At 42.2% G+C, this 19682-nt stretch overlaps 2 protein-coding genes across 5 annotated transcripts in view; one reads left to right on the top strand and one right to left on the bottom strand.

Moving 5' to 3' along the window:
- Positions 1–4118, top strand: part of QTRT2 (queuine tRNA-ribosyltransferase accessory subunit 2) — a 31599-nt gene extending 27481 nt beyond the window's left edge. For all 4 annotated transcript variants that reach the window (XM_024244173.3, NM_001135529.1, XM_063721651.1 and 1 more), the window contains 1 exon segment: positions 1452–4118. In XM_024244173.3, the coding sequence (XP_024099941.2) occupies positions 1452–1683 (232 nt within the window). In that variant the 3' untranslated portion in view covers positions 1684–4118.
- Positions 4119–19022: 14904 nt separating this feature from the next.
- On the bottom strand, positions 19023–19418 carry LOC100455006 (histone H2B type 1-K-like). Its single transcript, XM_002813273.4, has one exon. It carries the CDS (start codon positions 19416–19418, stop codon positions 19038–19040), a length of 381 nt encoding a protein of 126 aa, XP_002813319.4. The 3' UTR covers positions 19023–19037.
- Positions 19419–19682: the final 264 nt, after the last annotated feature.

The following is a 19682-nucleotide window of genomic DNA, read 5'->3' as shown; positions in this document are numbered from 1 at the left end:
CCTGGCTAATTTTTTTATTTTTAGTAGAGACAGGGTTTCACCATGTTGGCCAGGCGGGGCTTGAACTCCTGACGTCAGTCCACTTATTTTTAATAGTTGATTAAAGGTTAACACCTGGCCAGGCATGGTAGCTCACATCTGTAATCCTAGCACTTTGGGAGGCTGAGGATGGAGGATCACTTGAGCCCAGGAGTCAAGACCAGCCTGAACAACATAGCAAGATCCTGTCTCTAAAACGTTATCTGGGCTTGGTGGAAGGCTGAGGTGGGAGGTTGCTTGAGCCCAGGAGTCCGAGGCTGCAGTGTGCTATGATTGTGCCACTGCACTGCACTCCAGCCTGGGTGATAGAGCAAGACCCTGTCCCCCCGCCCAAAAAAAGTTAACACCTATGCAGTGCTTAGGCTTAGTGTGTGCCCAGCAGTGTTCAAGTCCTTTAACTATACTAATACATTTCATCTTTGTAACAACTGTCTGAGATAGGCACTGTTATTACCTTTGGTTCATGGATGAGAAACAAGTCACAGAGAGATGTTAAGTGACTTGCTCAAGTGAGTTGTGAAGCCAGGAATCAAATTCATGCAGGGTAGCTCCAGGACCCTCCCTCTCAACCCCCATAGTTATCTTCGTCTGTAGAATGACAATAAAAATAGTTATCTCCAAGAATGAATGTGAAGGTTAAATGAGACAGTGTATGTGAAAGTGTTTGGTAAACTGCAAAAAGCTGTGTAAGTAGAAGTCTACCATGTCTTTTGATAATAATTCTGGTGGTAAGTGGGAAAGAAGTGTCATTCACTTCTCTCCTAAGTGTCCAACACTTAGAAGTGTTTCCTAACATTATGTGCTTTTACAGTGTGATTAGTAATACTCAACATGAGTGAGTGACCACATGAATTTCTTCTGATGCTCCTTTGTAACCCCAGACTCGGAGTTTGCATCAGTCAGAGAAAAACTCCAGGGTCTCCCTGACTCATTGTGTTCTTTGTTAACTTTTTTTTTTCTTTTTTGAGACGGAGTCTTGCTCTGTTGCCCAGGCTGGAGTTCAGTGGTGCGATCTCGGCTCGCCACAACTTGTGTCCCCCGGGTTCAAGCGATTCTCCTGCCTCAGCCTCCCGAGTAGCTGGGACTACAGGCACGCGCCACCGTGCCTGGCTAATTTTTGTATTTTTAGTACAGACGGGGTTTCGCCATATTGGCCAGGCCGGTCTTGAACTCCTGACCTCGTGATCTGCCTGCCCCGGCCTCCCAAAATGCTGGGATTACAGGCGTGAGCCACCACACCCGGCCCTTTGTTAACTTTTAACCATATTGCCATTTTAAGCAGGTGCACAGCACTGAACATTTGCCAGTGATGTTATTAACCACTGGTAACTTTACCAGCAGAATAGATAGCTGAGGTTGTGGATTTCTTGTATTCTGTACTTTCTGGAATGTCACTGTGACTTCTTTCTTAGGTACCAGGAGGACTTTAACCCGCTGGTGAGAGGATGTTCCTGTTACTGCTGTAAGAATCACACTCGGGCATATATCCACCATCTGCTGGTGACCAATGAGCTGCTGGCCGGAGTCCTGCTTATGATGCACAACTTTGAACACTACTTTGGGTTTTTCCATTACATCCGGGAAGCACTAAAAAGTGACAAACTGGCACAGTTGAAAGAGCTCATCCACAGGCAGGCATCTTGAGATCTTGCAAATATAAGTCTCACTCTTCACACTGAGCCTGTACCACTGTTGTAACATGGGAAGACGTGAAGAAGAAATAATCTGAGCTTTAATTATTTATATTTGGACATAAGGTCTGCTAAAATAAAGAATATTTGTACCAAACTGCCCACATGAGGGTGAAGAGATTTCCTCAAAAGACTTAAATGACCTGGATTGATCAGAGAGAATTGAACTGTGACCTTTAAAACTTATAGACTAATTCTTTTAGTTGATAGAGATTCATTTAGTCAAAGACAGAAGCTTTAACTGTGAGGGCACAACCTTGAAGTGGGAGTGATGAGATTCTGAGGGACCAATGAATTGGATTGAGGGTTGAGGGGAAATGGTGTGAGACGCATGGCATCTGAACATATGCCTGTTGATTTGAGAAGAAATCTGGCTGGTTTGAGGGTTTCCTTTAGTTCACCCTCATACTCTCAGGAGACTCTTTTGGATACTTTTGTCTTCCACCCTGCCCTGGCAGTGCAGCCAATCAGAAATGGCTCTTGTGACTTAACTGGGCTTGGATATCCCTGGAATGTGGGGCTTGAACATTGTTTCTGTGATCATCTGTCCCAGGTCACACTCCTTCATTTGACCACATGGCCTATTTGCAACTTCTTTTTAGAGCCAATGTAATTGCCTGTTAGGAGCCAAAAGTTTGCCCAGCTGCTTTCTTCTGGTTGTACAGATCCATTGTGGTCTGCCTTCCAGGCTCATTAATAGTCTACGTAATAACTGAAGCCCTATCTCTTGTGAAGATTCATTCTCAATGTGTTCACTTGGACAGAGCCTTGCCTGGCCTAACGATTAGAGGATTAGTCTCCATCCTGCTCAGATATGACTCCTGGGCAATTCACTTCTCCATGGCTGTTTCCTGCTGAATAAATAGGGACAGGCATAATGGATAGGAATGAATGAACTTTTAAGGTACTGTCTAGCTCTAAAATTTGAAGAACAAAAAGTTTTAGATTAGAGTCATAGCCTTAATAGCCCTAATTGTCATCCTGGGAGACCGGCAACAGTAGAGATATTTGGGAGCCTAAAGAGAGGTTTGGCCTGTGGGTTTTTAAGTGGTTATTGAATTGGTATCAGGAGATCCTGAGGCTGGTAGGGGAAGGTAATTCTTTCTAAGTTATCTCTGTATTTTTCAAGTTTTCTATAAGGAATACACATACACCCACATGCACACACCATAGTTTTTATACAGACAGCAATAACAAAACCAAAAAGATGCCCCTTTTTTTGTAGGGATAAGAAATACATTTGTTTTATACTTCTATGCTATATTTTGCTATTCAAAATTTAGTGGGCATTACTTAATATTGTTTCTAATTATTTTGTGGCTGCTGTATGTTTTATGTATTGGGAGCCCATTGTATTAGGCCGTTCTTGGATTGCTATAAAGAAATACCTGAGACGGGGTAATTTGTTTTTTTTGGTTTTTTGGGGTTTTTTTTTGAGACGGAGTCTTGCTCTGTCACCCAGGCTGGATTGCAGTGGCGTGATCTCGGCTCTGTGCAACCTCCACCTCCTGGGTTCACGCCATTCTCCTGCCTCAGCCTCCCGAGTAGCTGGGACTACAGGTGCCCGCCACCATGCCTGGCTAATTTTTTATATTTTTAGTAGAGACGGGGTTTCACCATGTTAGCCAGGATGGTCTCAATCTCCTGACCTCGTGATCCACAAGACTGGGTAATCTGTAAAGAAAAGAGGTTTAATTGGCTCATGGCTCTGCAGTCTTTACAGGAAGCATGGTATTGGCATCTGCTTGGTTTCTGGGGAGGCCTCAGGAAGCTTACAGTCATGGCAGAAGGTGAAGGGGGAGCAGGCACATCACATGACAAAAGCAGGAACAAGACTCAGAGCAAGAAGTCACTTATCACCAAGGGGATGGCCCAGGCCATTCATGAGGGATCCACCTTTGTGCTCCAAACACCTTCCACCAGGCCCCACCTCCAGTATTGGGGATTACATTTCAACTTGAGATTTGGGTGGGAACAAATAGTCAAATTATATTACCCATCTACATGGTTTTCTTTTTCTTAGTATGGGAGTGTCCATGAATAAATTCATGGGCATCCTCATAACTCTTCCATGAATGGCAAGGGGTACTTATGGGAAACAGTTTTCCAAAGATCTGATTGTTTCGAAACATGTTAGACTGGACTTGTTCAGATGTTCATATTTTTGTTCAATGCTAAATGCATCGTTAGGGGAGTAGTGGTAAATATTCCAGAATCCATATGAAATTCATGAGTTTATTTATGTCTAAAACACTAAAAACTGTGTCCAATATTGTTCAGTTTCCTGGGTCTTTTTCTTATTAGCACATTTGAGAAAAATATTCCTTTCCTTTATTGTAGTAAATCTATGAAAGGCAATAGCCAATAAAACATTTTTAATTTTAAAAATTTACTGTGTTTGGCTTTCTGTAAATGTAGTAGGTCTGTTAAACAAAATATTAAATTTCCATAGTACCAGAAATGTTCTAGAGATTTCTCATTGGAAGAAAAAAATGTTTATCTGTATTCATTGTTTTGAGAGCATCCATGATAAATGTAAAATCCAAAAAGGAGATATTTAATTATATACATTATGAAGATTCCCTTATCTATCTTTATTAGTCTGTTCTTGTGTTTCTATAAAGAAATACCAGAGGCTGGGTAATTTATAAGGGAAAGAGGTTTATTTGGCTCACAGTTCTACAGGCTGTATAGGAAGCATGGCACCAGCATCTGCTCCTGGTGAGGGCTTCAGGAAGCTTACAATTGTGGTGGCAGGCAAAGGGGAAGCTGGTGTATCACATGGTGAGAGAATGAGGAGGTCCTAGACTCAAACAACCGGATCTCATGTGAACTGAGGGAGAACACACTCATCACCAGGGAGATGCTGTTAAGCCATTCATGAGGGGTGTACCCAGATACCTCCCACCAGGCCCCACCTTCAACACTGGGGATTACATTTCACCATGAGATTTGGAGGGGACAAACATCCAAGCCATATCACTTACCTCTTTAAGTTATATAATTACGAGCCTTAAGGCCATGCTAGCACATAATAAAAATAATAATCACAATCTATGGAGTATTTTAAATGTGCCAGGCATCTTGGTGAATGCTTTTCATATATAACTATTGACTCTTAGAGCATGGCTGTGAGGTGTTGCTATTGTCCTGTGGGCTATATGTGCTAGTGCTAGTTATTCCCTACTGGAAAAGCTGAAGCCAACTATTTAAGAACTGAATTTTAAGAGGGTTGAGTAGCCTGCCTGAGTGCCTACCAGATATTTCAGGAAAGTTACATAGTTTGCCTAAGGGCCTACCACTACTCAGCTCCCAGGTAGACTGTAGCTCCGCAGTTATCCACTGTACTAAATAAATTCTTAATTTTGACTTGCTTCTGGTTTGAGGGGGCTAAGAGAATCAGGGACTGCAGAGAGGGGCCTCCTGGCCTTGGGGTATTGGGTGCTTTAGGAACTTTGCTGCAACTTGGCCTTGACTTCAGCTTTTCCAGTAGGGAATAGCTAGCACTAGCACATGTCCCGTGGTACCATGCTGGTATTTGTAGGTGCTCAACATGGGTTGCCATTCCACATCCTCAAATTTCTCCCCCCTTGCCGGTTTGGGACTGTAACCACACCCTGAATGGTGTTGAAATGTTTGGGTACAGTGATTAGTTCAAGTGGACTCAGGTAATCAACTGGAGTCTGAGGTTTCATATATTTTGGGGGAGATTTATTTTGTTACTCCTTGGAATAAAGAGAAAATATTCTAAAACATTTTTTAAGCAAATACTTATGTAATGAAAGCATTTTAATAAAAATTTCAAACAAAGACCATCAAAGGGTCAAGGCTAGAATGGAAAGCAACTATCTTATCCAGGGTGTTTTTTCTGTAGAGGCAGCTTGGAGCTCAGTAAGAAACCACAGAGTTAAATGATTACCCTGTGCCTTCCTGATTAGGAACAGGCTGCTCTCTGCAGTTTGATTAGTCTTGCTTGTAACTATGGGATTATAGCTTATTAAAACTGACAGTGCTGTGTAGGGCAGGGAGCCTGGAAGGTCAAACTTCCATGCTGAGTCAGCCACCAGCAAGGCTCTGCCTTTACCTAAAAGTTTGGTATAATTGGCAATCATTTTAATATCCTTTTTAATCTCTTCACTTTCTTTTCAACCTTTGTGTCTCTTACTAATTTTACACCTTTTCTTTCCTTGCTTCTTCACGAGGTTCCCTGATTTGTGAGCACAAAACCCAAATAACAGTGGGCATAGAATGAAACAAGCCCAGTGTAAGCAATGTGAATTAGCGTAATCGTGCACTCTTATTCCTCCCGAAAATCCTGCTTCATGCCCCTAGTTCAGGTGTAAATACACAGCATCCTGCCCCCGCCTCCACCACCTTTTATTCTCAAAAGTGCTGGCCAAGTTAAATGGTCACCCTAATGTGAGGGGTAGAGATGATCAAACTAGAGAACAGGTGTTCCAGCTAAATGGGACAGCTGATACCCACCTCCAGCTAATTGCTGCTGTGGCTCCGGTGCTGCCAGATATTTCAGTCTTTCAGGAGAAGCCAAAAATCTGGGTTTTCAGGTGAAATTTCACAATTTTTAAATGCTGGGTCAATTTTTAAACAATATTCTGCTAGCCAGACAAAACGTGGGGGTGCCTAGTTTGCAACCTCTGGCTTAAAATCTGGAAGAAGGGCTTTGGTATCTTTAGCATTTAAAAATTTCTCAACAACTGATTGCAATATACAGAAAACATACCTGTAGTTTCTAGTTCCTGCAGCTGTTTAGATTCCCACATTAAGAGAGCCCATGTTGTCCCATCTGCTTTGCAGGATCCCCAGATAACTCCCAGAACCATTCTAAATCTGCCAGAAGAGAAGGTATGCAGCATCTTATTCAACCTATTTTATGCAGGAGCAATTTTAAGCCTGGAGAAGAAAGATTAACAGTCGGCGCCCCGTGCGCTGGCTCATGCCTATAATCCCAGCACTTTGGGAGGCCAAGGTGGGTGGATCACCTGAGGTCAGGAGTTCGAGACCAGCCTGGCCAATGTGGCAAAATCCTGTCTCTACTAAAAATACAAAAATTAGCCGGGTGTGGTGGCACGTGCTTGTAGTCCCAGCTACTCGGGAGGCTGAGGTTGGAAAATCACTTGAACCTGGGAGATGAAGGTTGCAGTGAGCCAACATCGTGCCACTGCACTCCGGCCTGGGCGACAGAGTGAGACTCTGTGTCAAAAATAACAACAAAAAAGAGAGCCCATGTTGTCCCATCTCCATTGCAGGATCCCCAGATAACTCCTAGAACCATTCTAACTCTGCCAAAAGGGAAGGTATTCAGCATCTTATTCAACCTATTTTATGGATGAGAAATTTTAAGCCTGGAAAAGAAAGACTAGCAGTTGGCTGTGTCTTTCCTCTTGGGAGTGTCTTAGTTCAAGCTGCTATAACAAAATACCATAGACTGGGTGGCTTAAAACAAAAGAAATTTATTTTTCACAGTTCTGGAGGCTGGAAGTCTGAGATGATGGAGCCAGCATGGTTGAATTCTAGTAGGGGCCCTCTCCCTGGTCGCAGACTGCTGTTGTCTTTTCGTATCTCCACATGGTGGAAAGAAGGGTAGAGAGCACCCTGGAGTCTCTTTTATAAGGGCACTAATCCCACTCATGAGGACTCCACCCTCATGATCTAAATTACCTTCCAAAGGCCCCACCTCTGAATACCATCACATTGGAGTTGGGATTTAAACATAAACTTTTTTTCTTTTTTGAGATGGAGTCTCACTCTGTTACCCTGGCTGGAGTGCAGTGGCGTGATCTCAGCTCACTGCAAACTCTGCCTCCTGGGTTCAAGTGATTCTCCTGGCTCAGCCTCCTGAGTAGCTGGGATTACAGGCACCCACCACCTCACCCGGCTAATTTTTGTATTCTTAGTAGAGACGGGGTTTCACCATGTTGGTCAGGCTGGTCTCAAACTCCTGACCTCGTGATCTACCCGCCTTGAGGCCTCCCAAAGTGCTGGGATTACAGGCGTGAGCCACCACGCCCAGCCTTCAACATAAACATTTTGTGGGGACACAAACATTCAGTCCATAACAAGGAATTTAAACATGCACACATTTCTTTCTAGTTAGCATTTTGGCACTCCTAAATCTCACCACCTATTTTCTGTGGGGCCTGTGCCCTTCTAGGGTCAGCATCGATTTCCCAGTATTCACTTTCCAGTGGTTCCTTCTGGCCTCACAGGACCAGCTGGTACAGGACATAAGATAAGAGCTCCTATTGCACCTTCTAGCATTAATAGCAATAGTCCTTGATGACACCGTGAAATCTCAATTACTGTTTGTCAAGTGAACGAATAATCTGAGTAGTTGAGGCATTCTCTTCCTTATTTTGGCCAACTGAGTGCTGGTTAGAAGTGACTTGCACAGCACTATGTGGTAGGACCTATGTGAATGTCAGTGGTGGTTTTATGTCACTTTATGCTAGGCAAGCTCCCGGTGACCTGACACATTTTTGGTTTTTTGGATTTTTTTTTTCTGTTACTTGGTACTATTATCATCTTTTAGTGCTGGCCTCAAAGCAATTTCCCCTGCTCTGACAAGAGGAACTCAGAATGAACTTTCCTTTTGTTCTCATTTCTCACAATCTACTTTGAGACCAGGTCGGAGTTGCCAAGGAGTTCAAACGGCCGATGCTTCCCAGTGTGATTCAGAGGGATTCGTGAGTCCTTTCTGCACACTATTCCTAATGCTCACCTCTCTCCCTGAACTGCTCTCGCCTGCTGTCGGCTCCTTTGTCTGCGAAACACATTTTCTCTTATTATCACCTTGTTCCCTGCCTGCCTTACATAGTTTCAGCTTGTCTCTTAACATCAAGATGTTGCTATTAACAGTCTTCTCTTTCTTAACAGCTTAGAGTCACTTCCTTTTGTTCAGTCCTTTTCCTTTTCCCTCCCAAACCATGTAATCATCTCTTTCGGCCTCAAATAAAAGTTGTATAACCATTTCATAACCACTGCTTTAGAGTTGCTATCAAAAAGGCACAAGAAGGAGGACATAAAAGTAAGGGGAGAGAAATCAAAAGGAGAGGAGGTGAGGGATACTCCAATAATTGAGAAACAGGGCGTGTGTGCATCTTCAGAATTCTCCTTTGTTGATTAGCCCTCGAGACTGACCATAGCAAGCTGAGTGGTCTGGTGAAATTTTCCTCTAATTTTTATGGACAGATGGGAAGCTGTTCTCCCCTCCGAGGCTCTGTTTTCCTTCCAAATAGTTAAAATATTTTCTTTGAACTCTCCCAGAATCATTTATTTTTGTCATAAATCCATTCACAGAATCCAATTACATAACAGATATGAGTTTTCCACACCCCCAAAAAGCTAAAATATTTACTCACATTTTCCAGCATTTTCCATTTTCTACTCATTTATTTTTTAGTTTAACAAAACTTAAATAACATTTCCATCACAATTCTATTTATTGTTCCCCCACAATGCTAGCTGAAAATACCAACTGGAAATGTACTCCATTCCCACATAGTAACTGCACTTCAAAAGACAAGAGAGTGACAAAGTATGTCCAATTTTTTCTTTTTTACACTTGAACTGATTTTGGTTAGACTCTCCAGTTTTACATTGTTTTTTGTAGAAAGTTCAGTCATATTGAAAAAGTCAATTCCACTTTATATTTTTTCCACCTAAACATTCACCTATTGCCACAAATCCAACATGTCTAAAACCAAATTTACTATCTTCCTTCAGTCAGACTAGTTCTGCACTTCAACTTCCTTGCACCTGGCTTCCAGCCAAATCAGCTGGAAACCTTACTCCTTGGATGAATGAAGTAATACATAGAAGGGATGGGTATAAGGCATTTCAAGGAGGATCAACAAGACTTGGTGACTGACTCAGAGGAGGCAGTTAAGGCCTGACTCAAGGAAGATTACCACCCATCCTGCCCCTCACCTCCTCCTTGTCCTCCTCAACTCCACTCTCTTCCTCCTGTACCAAGGCTAAACTGGCAGCCTGAATTTCTAGGGCCGCCATAATCTGAACCTAACCAATTGCCGTGGACTTTTCGACTTTTCCTAAGTGGTCATATCCTAATCCTACCCATTCTCAAGGTCCAGCCCAAGACCCAAACCTTCCATAAAAACTTGCTTTTCTAGAATTCTAGAGTCTCAAGATTGGAAGAGGAGAGGCTTCTATTCTGATTTCCTTTGTTCATAAAGGCACCAGCAACCAGTGCTCTAGGCATCTGATTTAGTCAGTGCTTCAGTTCTGTGAGCCTCATCTTCCAACCAGACTATCAGCTCTGTAAGGGAAAGATAATCCCTCAGCATTTGCCGTGTCTGCACCCTCACCCCTGCCCCACTGAAATTAAGGGAGAATGTGTGATTAATTTTCTTCTCATCATGTGTCTGTAGTATGTTCTCTACTTCTCCATCTTTAACACATCACTTTATCTGTTTCTTTTTTCATTATAATTTGTTGAATTCTGTCTGTGCCTTATCCATTACCTTCTTTTTTATTTTTATTTTTATTTTTTTAAGATGGAGTCTTGCTCTGTCGCCAGGCTGGAGTGCAGTGGTGTGTTCCCGGCTCACTGGAACCTCCGCCTCCTAGGTTCAAGTGATTCTCCTGCCTCAGCCTCCCGAGTAGCTGGAACCACAGGTGCGTGATACCATGCCTGGCTAATTTTTTGTATTTTTTTTTTTAGTAGAGACAGGGTTTCACCATGTTAACCAGGACGCTCTCGATCTCCTGACTTCGTGATCCATCCATTACCTTCTTTATTGCTCATGGAAACCTTCTGAGGTTGACATTATCTTTTCCAATTTACAGAGGAGAAACTGAGCTGGGTGTGATGGCTCATGCCCTAGTTCCAGCACTTTGAGAGGCCAGAGTGGGAGGATCACTCGAGGCCAGGAGTGTGAGACAAGCCTGGGCAACAAATCGAGACCCCTATCTCTACAAAAAATAAAAAATAACTAGCTGGGCATGGTAGTACACACCTGTAGTCCTGGCTACTCTGGAAACCAAGGAGGGACGATCACTCGAGCCCAGGAGTTTGAGGCTGCAGTGAGCCATGAACCCCAGCCTCAGTAACAGAGCAAGACTGTCTCAAAAAAAAATAAAAAAAAAAAGACACAAAGCAAGGGATTCAGGATTTGAACTCTGAACTCAGCACTATGACTCAAAAGCCCAGGATTTTCCCCATTTTACCCCGGACCTTCCTAAATTGTGTTTTTCTTATGCAGAGCATCTGCTCTCCTTCAAGAACAACGACCAAAAGTAGATGAAGGCAGCCAGGCGCGGTGGCTCACGCCTGTAATCCCAGCACTTTGGTAGGCTAAGGTGGGCGGATCACAAGGTCAGGAGATCAAGACCATCCTGGCTAACACGGTGAAACCCCATCTCTACTAAAAATACAAAAACAAAATTAGCCGGGTGTGGTGGCAGGCGACTGTAGTCCCAGCTACTTTGTAGGCTGAGCAGAACAACGGCATGAACCCGGGAGATGGAGCTTGCAGTGAGCCAAAATTGCGCCACTGCACTCCAGTCTGGGCGACAGAGCGAGACTCTGTCTCAAAAAAAAAAAAAGAATAGGTGGAGGCCTATCCCAAACTGAACTTTTGTGTGGGTGATCACCTCTCCTATTTGCCCTCTGGGCTACCCCCATAATTACTCCCTGGTATTAAGGACTGGTAAGTTGGGGGGACTTATTAACTATTCCTCTTTCTATTTGTGGTCTCAGAAATCTGAACTACATTTTAATGATAAGAGGGCTGAGGAGTGACCCAGAGATGGTAATTTTGTTTTGGTTAAAATCTCATACATTTGCATATAAATGAAAAGCAAAAGGACATTTAAATCGTAGAAAGGGAAAAAAATAGTTTAGTCTTTCTCTTTGTCAGAAAGAAGCTTCTTTGGTGACACATAGTGTATGATTTTAGAGCCAGAAGGAATGTTACAAATTATCTATCCAACCCCTTCATTTGACAGAGGCAGAACCCAGGCCCAGAAAGTGTGTGACTAACCCAAGGTCCAACAGGAAATGAGATGCAAGGCTGGAACTAGAGTCTAGGTTTCCTTTTTCCACCCCAGTTCTTCTCTGGGTCCTTATCTCTTGTTCTGCCTCTATTCAGCCTCGTTGGTAACTTGTACCTCACAAACTAGGTGTGGTACAGACATTATTGTTGCTACTCTGACAGTGACTATAGCCTTTCTGGCTGCTGGGATAACAGTGATTCTTGAACACAGAGACCATTCTGTTTGTAGATACATTTTAGGAGACTTCGTTATTATGACTGTGGGTATAATGGAATTTGGCAAAAGATGTCTCAAACCCAGCTCAGAAAGATATATAGACCAAGCCCTTTCCAATATATTATGCCATTTATAATTCCCTCCCCAGCCTATGCCCCTCCTATAATTATACTTTTATAATTTTTGTTGGTTGCTGGTTTTTATCAGAAGAGGGGAGGAAGTGAGCATCTTCCAGGGCCTCATCAAGAGATCCTATCTTTTTCTCATAGGTCCTTGATAATCTATGGAATTTGTCCCAGCCGATAAGCACATACAACCCAATCTTAATCAGGGACTTCCCAATATATTGGTACCAAGGATTTTGCTCATTTGTGTACATCTTCCCCATCCTAATTCTCTGATACCTAGAATTCATTTATTCACCTAGTCAAGAAAAATTAATCCACTGCCAACTAAGTGTCAAGTGCTCTCCAGACACTGGATTAAATGACGAAAACCCTACTTGCCTTCTTGCAGTTTATAGACCAGGAGCAAACTCCAAAATTACGTATATTCTACATAGAGTTAGAAAGCTTCACTTTACTCATGTAGTCTGTCAAATCAAAGTCCAACCACAAAAGAACTGACCTAATGTAACCACCCAACGGGTTCTCCTTGCCCGCTGCCCAGAGAGAGCTGATTTAAGACAGGGGAATTGGAATAGAGAAAGAGTTTAATTCATGCAGAGCCTGCTGAATGGAGACCAGAGTTCTGTTACTCAAATCAGTCTCCCCCAGAATTTGGAGACTCAGGTTTTTAAAGGATAATCTGGCAGGTAGGGGACCAGGGAGTGGGGATCGCTGATTGGTTGGGTCAGAGATGAAATCATATGGGGTCAAAGTGGATTCTTCTTACTGTCTCCTGTTCCTAGGTGGGATTGCAGAGCTGGTTGAGCCAGATTACTGGTCTGGGTGGCACCAGTTAGGTCTGAAAAATATCTTGAGCACCAGTCTTATGTTTTATAATAGTGATGTTATCCCTAGGAGCAACTGGGGAGGTTTAGAATCTTGTGGTGTCTAGCCGCATGACTCCTAAACCATAATTTCTAACCTTGTGGCTAGTTAATCTTACAAAGGCAGCCTGGTCCCCAAGCGAGAAGAGGGTTTGTTTTGGGAAAGGGCTGTTATTATCTTTGTTTTAAAGTTAAACTATAAACTAAGTTTCTCCCAAAGTTAGTTCAGCCTTATGCCCAGGAATGAACAGGGGCAGCTTGGTGGTTAGAAGCAAGATGGAGTCAGTTAGGTCAGATATTTTGCACTGTCATAATTCTCCCACTGTCATAATTTTGCAAAGGCTGTTTCACCAAGAGATGACAGAAGGTGGAAAATCACCACATGACAGTATCTATGGATAAAGAAAATCAAAATGTTAGTGGTTTACATTTCATTGTCTATTCATTATTAAGGAAAGAACTACAGACCAAATTAATGAGTTGAATTTGTCTCTTAGTTAACTGCCTTGATTAGCTCAACAGTAATTCTGTTTGAGTGTTCTTTTTCCTTCCCTCTCTCCCTTCCTTCTTCCCTTCCTTCCTCCCTTCCTCTCTCTCTTTCTTTTCTTTTCTTTTGAGACAGAGTTTTGCTCTTGTTGCCCAGGCTAGAGTGCAATGGCACGATCTCGGCTCATCGCAACTTCTGCCTCCCAGGTTCAAGCAATTCTCCTGCCTCAGCCTCCCGAGTAGCCGGGATTACAGGCATGCGCCATCATGCCTGGCTAATTTTTTTTTGTATTTTTAGTAGAGATGGGGTTTCTCCATGTTGATCAGGCTGGTCTCGAACTCCTGACCTCAGGTGATCCGCCCACCTTGGCCTCCCAGAGTGCTGGGATTACAGGCATCAGCCACCACGCCTGGCCTCTCTTTCTCTTCTTTTTTGAGACAGGATCTTGCTCTCTTGCCCATGATGGAGTGCAGTGGAATGATCTTGGATCACTGCAACCTTCACCTCCTGGGCTCAAGGTAATCCTCCCACCCCAACCTTCCCAGGAGCTGGGACTACAGGCATGTGCCACCACAAGATGGGGTTTTGCCATGTTGCCCAGCCTGATCTTGAACTCCTGAGCTCAAGTAATCCACCTGCCTCAGCCTCCCAAAGTGCTGGCACTACAGGTGTGAGCCACTGCACCCCGCCCTGAGTGTTCTGCATCTTAAGGTTCCCAACAAATCTACAAACGCCCTAGAAGTATGATTGTTCCCATTTTATATTTGAGGAAACAGGGCTGAAACAGTCAAGTAACTGTTTTAAATAATTCTGGGCTGGGCACAGTGGCTCATAGCCAGGAGTTTGAGACCAGCCCAGGCAGTATGGGGAGACCATGTCTCCATAAAAAATAATAAGAGTAATAATGGTAAAAATAGGGAATTTCAGAGCCTACTCTGGCTCAAGAGGCTGCCTGATAAAATAACAAAATGAATAAAATAAAATCACTTTGACTTCAGGAATATCTGCTTGAAGAGCCTGTGCTATTATTTCTGTTCTCCTTCCCTTCTCACTCACTGTCGCCTGGGGGCCAGGATAAGACACTGCAATGAATATAAAAACAATATAACCTCCTTACTCTTAATAAATGTGTTTCTACAGAGTCATGTCCTGATTTTGTTTATTTATTTATTTTATTTTAGTTTTTGAGACAGTCTTGTTCTGTTGCCCAGGCTGGAGTACAGTGGTACAATCTCAGCACACTATAAACTCCGTCTCCCAGGTTCAAGTGATTCTCCCACCTCGACCTCCCTGGTATCTGGGTCTACAGGTGCGTGCCACCACGCCCAGCTAGTTATTGTATTTTTAGTAGAGGTGGGGTTTTCCCATGTTGGCCAGGCTGGTTTCGAACTCCTGACCTCAAGTGATCCACCCACCTCAGCCTCCCAAAATACTGGGATTATAGGCGTAATAGAGCCACTGCACCCAGCCATGTCCTGATTTTATTAATACAATTTTGGGAAAAGTGATTTAATCTTGACGTCTAAGAAGATAATCAGGGGAGTAGAGACCTTTCCTAATGACATCGCATTTACTAAAAACCTTTTTGGAGCAACATTTGGAAATAGAGTTCAGGAAAGGAACTCAGACTGGGCAGTACATTCGGTTGAGTATTTCTAATGATAGCATTGTATATATGCTTTAAATTTTAGAAAATAACAAAGTCATTTAAATCCATGTCTTAGCTGGGTGCAGTGACTCACACCTATAATCCCAGCACTTTAGCAAAGGCTGAGGCAGGAGGATCTCTTGAGGCCAGGAGTTTGAGACCAGCCTGGGCAACAAAGATAAACCACATATATACAAAAAATTTAAAAATTAGCCTGGTGAGGTGGCATGCACCTCTAGTCCCAGCTACTTGGGAGGCTGAATTGGGAAGATTACTTGAGCTTAGGAATTGGAGGCTGCAGTGAGCCATGATCACACTGCATTCTAGCCAGAGTGACACAGCAAGACTCTGTCTCAAAAATCAGTTGAGGCCAGGTATGGTGGCTCATGCTTGTAATCCCAGCACTTTGGGAGGCCAAGGCAGGAGGATTGCTTGAGCCCAGAAGTTCAAGGCCAGCCTGGGCAACATAGCAAGACCTTGTCTCTATTAATTTTTTTTTTAATTAAAAAAAAATGCCATGTTTTATGAAGAGGTCAGGCTTAACTTACTAGAGTTTTTTTTAAAAAATGTGATTTTGAAGTCAGTGACAAGATCCTAGCTAAGAAGCCACATTCAAAGTGTTCATTTGGAGATTTTAAAAGTTGCCATTTTGTACTGTTCACCAATTTGGATGCTCAATATTTGTTGAATGGATAGTCTATTCATTCAACATGTATTGCCTCTTACTATGCCCCACATTTTTTGGATGGTGGAGATTCAAAGGTGAAAATGTCAAGGTTTTTGCTTTTGAAATCACAGCTTAGTGGATGAAATAAATACTTCATTACAAAACAGCATAATAATCACTTTGCTAGTGGAATATACAAAGAACTATGTTATGAAAAGGTGAAAGTCTTTCTCACCTTGTTTTCTCAACTAAAATAAGAATATTCCAGTTGATAAATATGAATCTACTGTATTTATGGGGACAATAAAAAAAAAACAATTGACTTGGTACTTTAAAACACAATATATAGGGCACTATGCCTATAATCCCAGAGCTTTGAGAGGCTGAAGCAGGAGAATCTCCTGAGGCCAGGAGTTTGATGCCAGTCTGAGCAACAAAGTAAGACCCCATTTCTACCACCACCCCACCCCCCAAAAAATAGCTGGATGCTTGTAGTCCAGCTACAATACAAAAAAATAGGCTCATGCTTATAGTACTATCTACTCAGGAGGCTGAGGTGGGAGAATTGCTTGAACCCAGGAATTCAAGGCTACAGTGAGCTATGATCATGCCACTGTACTCCAGTCTGGGCTACTGAGTGAGACCCTGGCTCTCAATGAAAAAGATGCATAGAGCTTTGCTTTACCAAGGGAAGAAAATTCCAGGCCACTAATAAAATGGCCTGAAAACTCCTCCCAGATCTGACCATGTTCTTCCCACAGTGCCCTTTTTCCTCTCTGATTATCTTTCCATCATTCATCCCATTATTCACAGTTTGCAACTGACTAGTCTATGGGAGTAATACAAAAGAAAGGATCATTGCCTTCTCTGATAAAACAAAATGCAGACTTCCAAAGTTTAATACCAGAAAGAAAGCGATATTCCATGAGGGAATTGTTAACTGATCACAGTAGCTCAGTCTTCTCACTCTGAGTGTTAACTTCCCTTTGGGAGGTTTCATATTTGGGCTAGTGCCATCTCCACCATACTAGCTTCTCCCCTAGGAACACTCTGATTCAAGCTGGGTTGGAAACATTTGTTTTCTTCCCTGAGAGCAGCTGAAATTTCTTCATTTTTTCATATAACAGAGTAGATTTAGAGCCACAATCTTTTTTTTTTTCTTTCTCAGCAGTAGGGTGGCAGAAATATTGCCCACAATTGGACGTCTGCTTCACAGTCAGAGGAAGCATTCTAGCCATTGTTATAACCTCCCCTTGGGTCAGAAGTGATTGACAGTAATAACAGCTAATTCTAATTCCATTATCTCATTTGTAGTGGGTTCAATGAACAAGATCCTCTCTATTCTTCAACAGTAACATTAAACAGCAAGCTGATGTCATTTTCTTAGTTTCAACCAATCAGCTCATAGCCAATCTTGTGTCTTCTGCATTCTTATTCACTCCGCATACAGATATCACTGGATTATTTTGATGCAAATCCCAGATGTTACATAATCTCATTCATAAATATTTCAATATGCATCTAAAAGATAAGAGCTCTCTTTAAAAACTTAAACACAGTACTGTTATTATACCTGGAAAGAAATAATAAGCTCTCACTATAACCAAATATTCTGATGGTATTCACATTTCCTCCGTCATCTCATAATTCTTTTTGTTAGTTTGTTTGAATCAGCATCCATATGGCTACTCAGTGCTTGAAATGCAACTAGTCTCAATTGTGATGTGCTGGCTGATAATGTAAAAATACAACACATTTGCAAAATTTAACAGAAAAAGATATAAAATATTAATTATTTTTACATTGATTATAATCAATCAATTGTAATTTCAATGCTTCAATCGTAATTTCAATGATTTTTGAATATGTTAGATTCAATAAAAATATATTAAAATTGTTTTCACCTATTCATTTTTACTTTTTTAATGAGGCTAGTAGAAAACTTAAAATTGTACATGTGGTTTGCATTGTATTTCTGTTGGATAGTGCTAATCTAAAGGATTGAGCAGGTTCAGGTTTGATTTTTTTTTGCAAGACTATTTCATAGGTGATGATGTGTTATTCCATCTGGAAGTACACAATGGTGGGCCATCTTTTTTGTGCTAAGATTGATCAGTGGTCCAGGTATTACAGCTGGATACATCCATGTTAACTACATCATCAACTTTTCATCCAATGATTGAATATTTATCTTTAATATATTTGATATCATTCTATTTCCTGTTTTGTATACTGATACTTAAAAGCCTTCCATTTATAATTTTCCATTTAATGAAGATTCCATATGAATATTATTTCAAATGTATTCTAGATCTCTACATATGCTTTGGACTAATGCTCTCCAACAGAACTTTCTGTGATGAAGGAAATGTTCCATATGTGCACTCTTCAATATAGTAGCCATGTGTAACTACTGAGTACTTAAAATGTGTCTAGAGCAACTGAGGAACAGATTTTAATTTTAATTAATTAAATCTAGATTTAAATAACCATATGTGGCCAATGGCCCCTGTATTGGACAACAGCTCTAAACTCACTAGCCTTCAGACTTTCATTAAAAGCTTGAACTAACATACTTTTTTCCCTTCTTGGAACCTTCATACATATTCTTTGCTTTGCATGGAACAATATTCCCCAGACTCATTTCAAGGAAATCTCATTTCTATCCTAGAGGCCTCTCTTACTTCCTCAGATTTGTCTCTTACTTTCTCAGAGTGATCTTCCCTGGCTCTTCAATCTACAGTAACTTAGTGTTTCCTGTTATTTTTTTCTCATAAAAGCCTCCTTGTTTAATATTGACCCAATTTGGAATCATAATTATACACTCATGTGTGTGCATATTTATTTAATGTTTGTCTTTACTTTTTTTTTTAAGAGAAAAGGCATACAAATTTGTTAATATACAGGGCTGGGGACCACAGAATGATTACCCCAACCCCTCAGTGGGTTACAGAAGATTACATATCCTTTCTCAGAGGCAAAAGAGATGGGTAATGTAGACAATTCTTCGAGGAACAGTAAATGATTATTAGGAGAAGGAATGGACCAGAGAGACAGAAATTAACTTGTAAATTATTCTCTTTGGAATCTGAATGAGACCAAGAGGCCAGCTTTATCTTGCGGAAGAGTCCATCCAGGTGTGGTTGCTTTTTTCAGTCTTCTGCAGTAGATAATGGGGTAACAGAAGGCAACTGTGCTTCTTTTGGTAAGAAGGTTTTTTTGTCAGATCAGGAAGTTCCAGAGAAAGTCCCTCCTTAGCAAGTTTACTTAGCGCTGGTATACTTGGTGATGGCCTTGGTGCCCTCGGACACGGCGTGCTTGGCCACCTCCCCGAGCAGCAGCAGGCGCACGGCCGTCTGGATCTCCCTGGAGGTGATGGTCGAGCGCTTGTTGTAGTGCACCAGGCGGGAAGTCTCGCCCGCGACGCGCTCGAAGATGTGGTTGACGAAGGAGTTCATGATCCCCATGGCCTTAGAGGAGATGCCGGTGTCGGAGTGGACCTGCCTCAGCACCTTGTACAAGTACACGGAGTAGCTCGCCTTGCGGCTGCGCTTGTGCTTCTTGCCGTCCTTCTTCTGCGCCTTAGTCACCCACCTCTTGGAGCCCTTATTAGGATCAGGAGCGGACTTTGCTGGCTCTGGCATGTAGAGGGCGAACTACAGGTCGAGGTGAACTAACAGCAGCTCGAGAAAACGGGAAGTAATTTAATATTTGTCTTTACTACCAAACTGTAAGTTTCTTGAGATTAGGACCATATTTGCATCATTCATTATTATGTCTCTGGGACCCAGCACAATGCCTAGTACATATTAGGACTTCAATAAACAAAGGCAAAGTAGCGCATGGGGCTGCAGCTGCAGATCTCCTGGGCTCTGGGTCTGGGAGCAGACGGTGGCATCTGACACTTC

This window comes from Pongo abelii, chromosome 2 (assembly GCF_028885655.2).
Source record: "Pongo abelii isolate AG06213 chromosome 2, NHGRI_mPonAbe1-v2.0_pri, whole genome shotgun sequence".
Lineage (NCBI taxonomy): Eukaryota > Metazoa > Chordata > Mammalia > Primates > Hominidae > Pongo > Pongo abelii.
Note: the sequence above shows the minus strand (reverse complement) of the source record. Positions and strands in the feature narration are given on the sequence as shown.

What these genes read in the sequence shown, in the direction of transcription:
- LOC100455006 (XM_002813273.4), bottom strand. Translation starts at nt 19,418, where the DNA reads ATGCCAGAGCCAGCAAAGTCCGCTCCTGATCCTAATAAGGGCTCCAAG.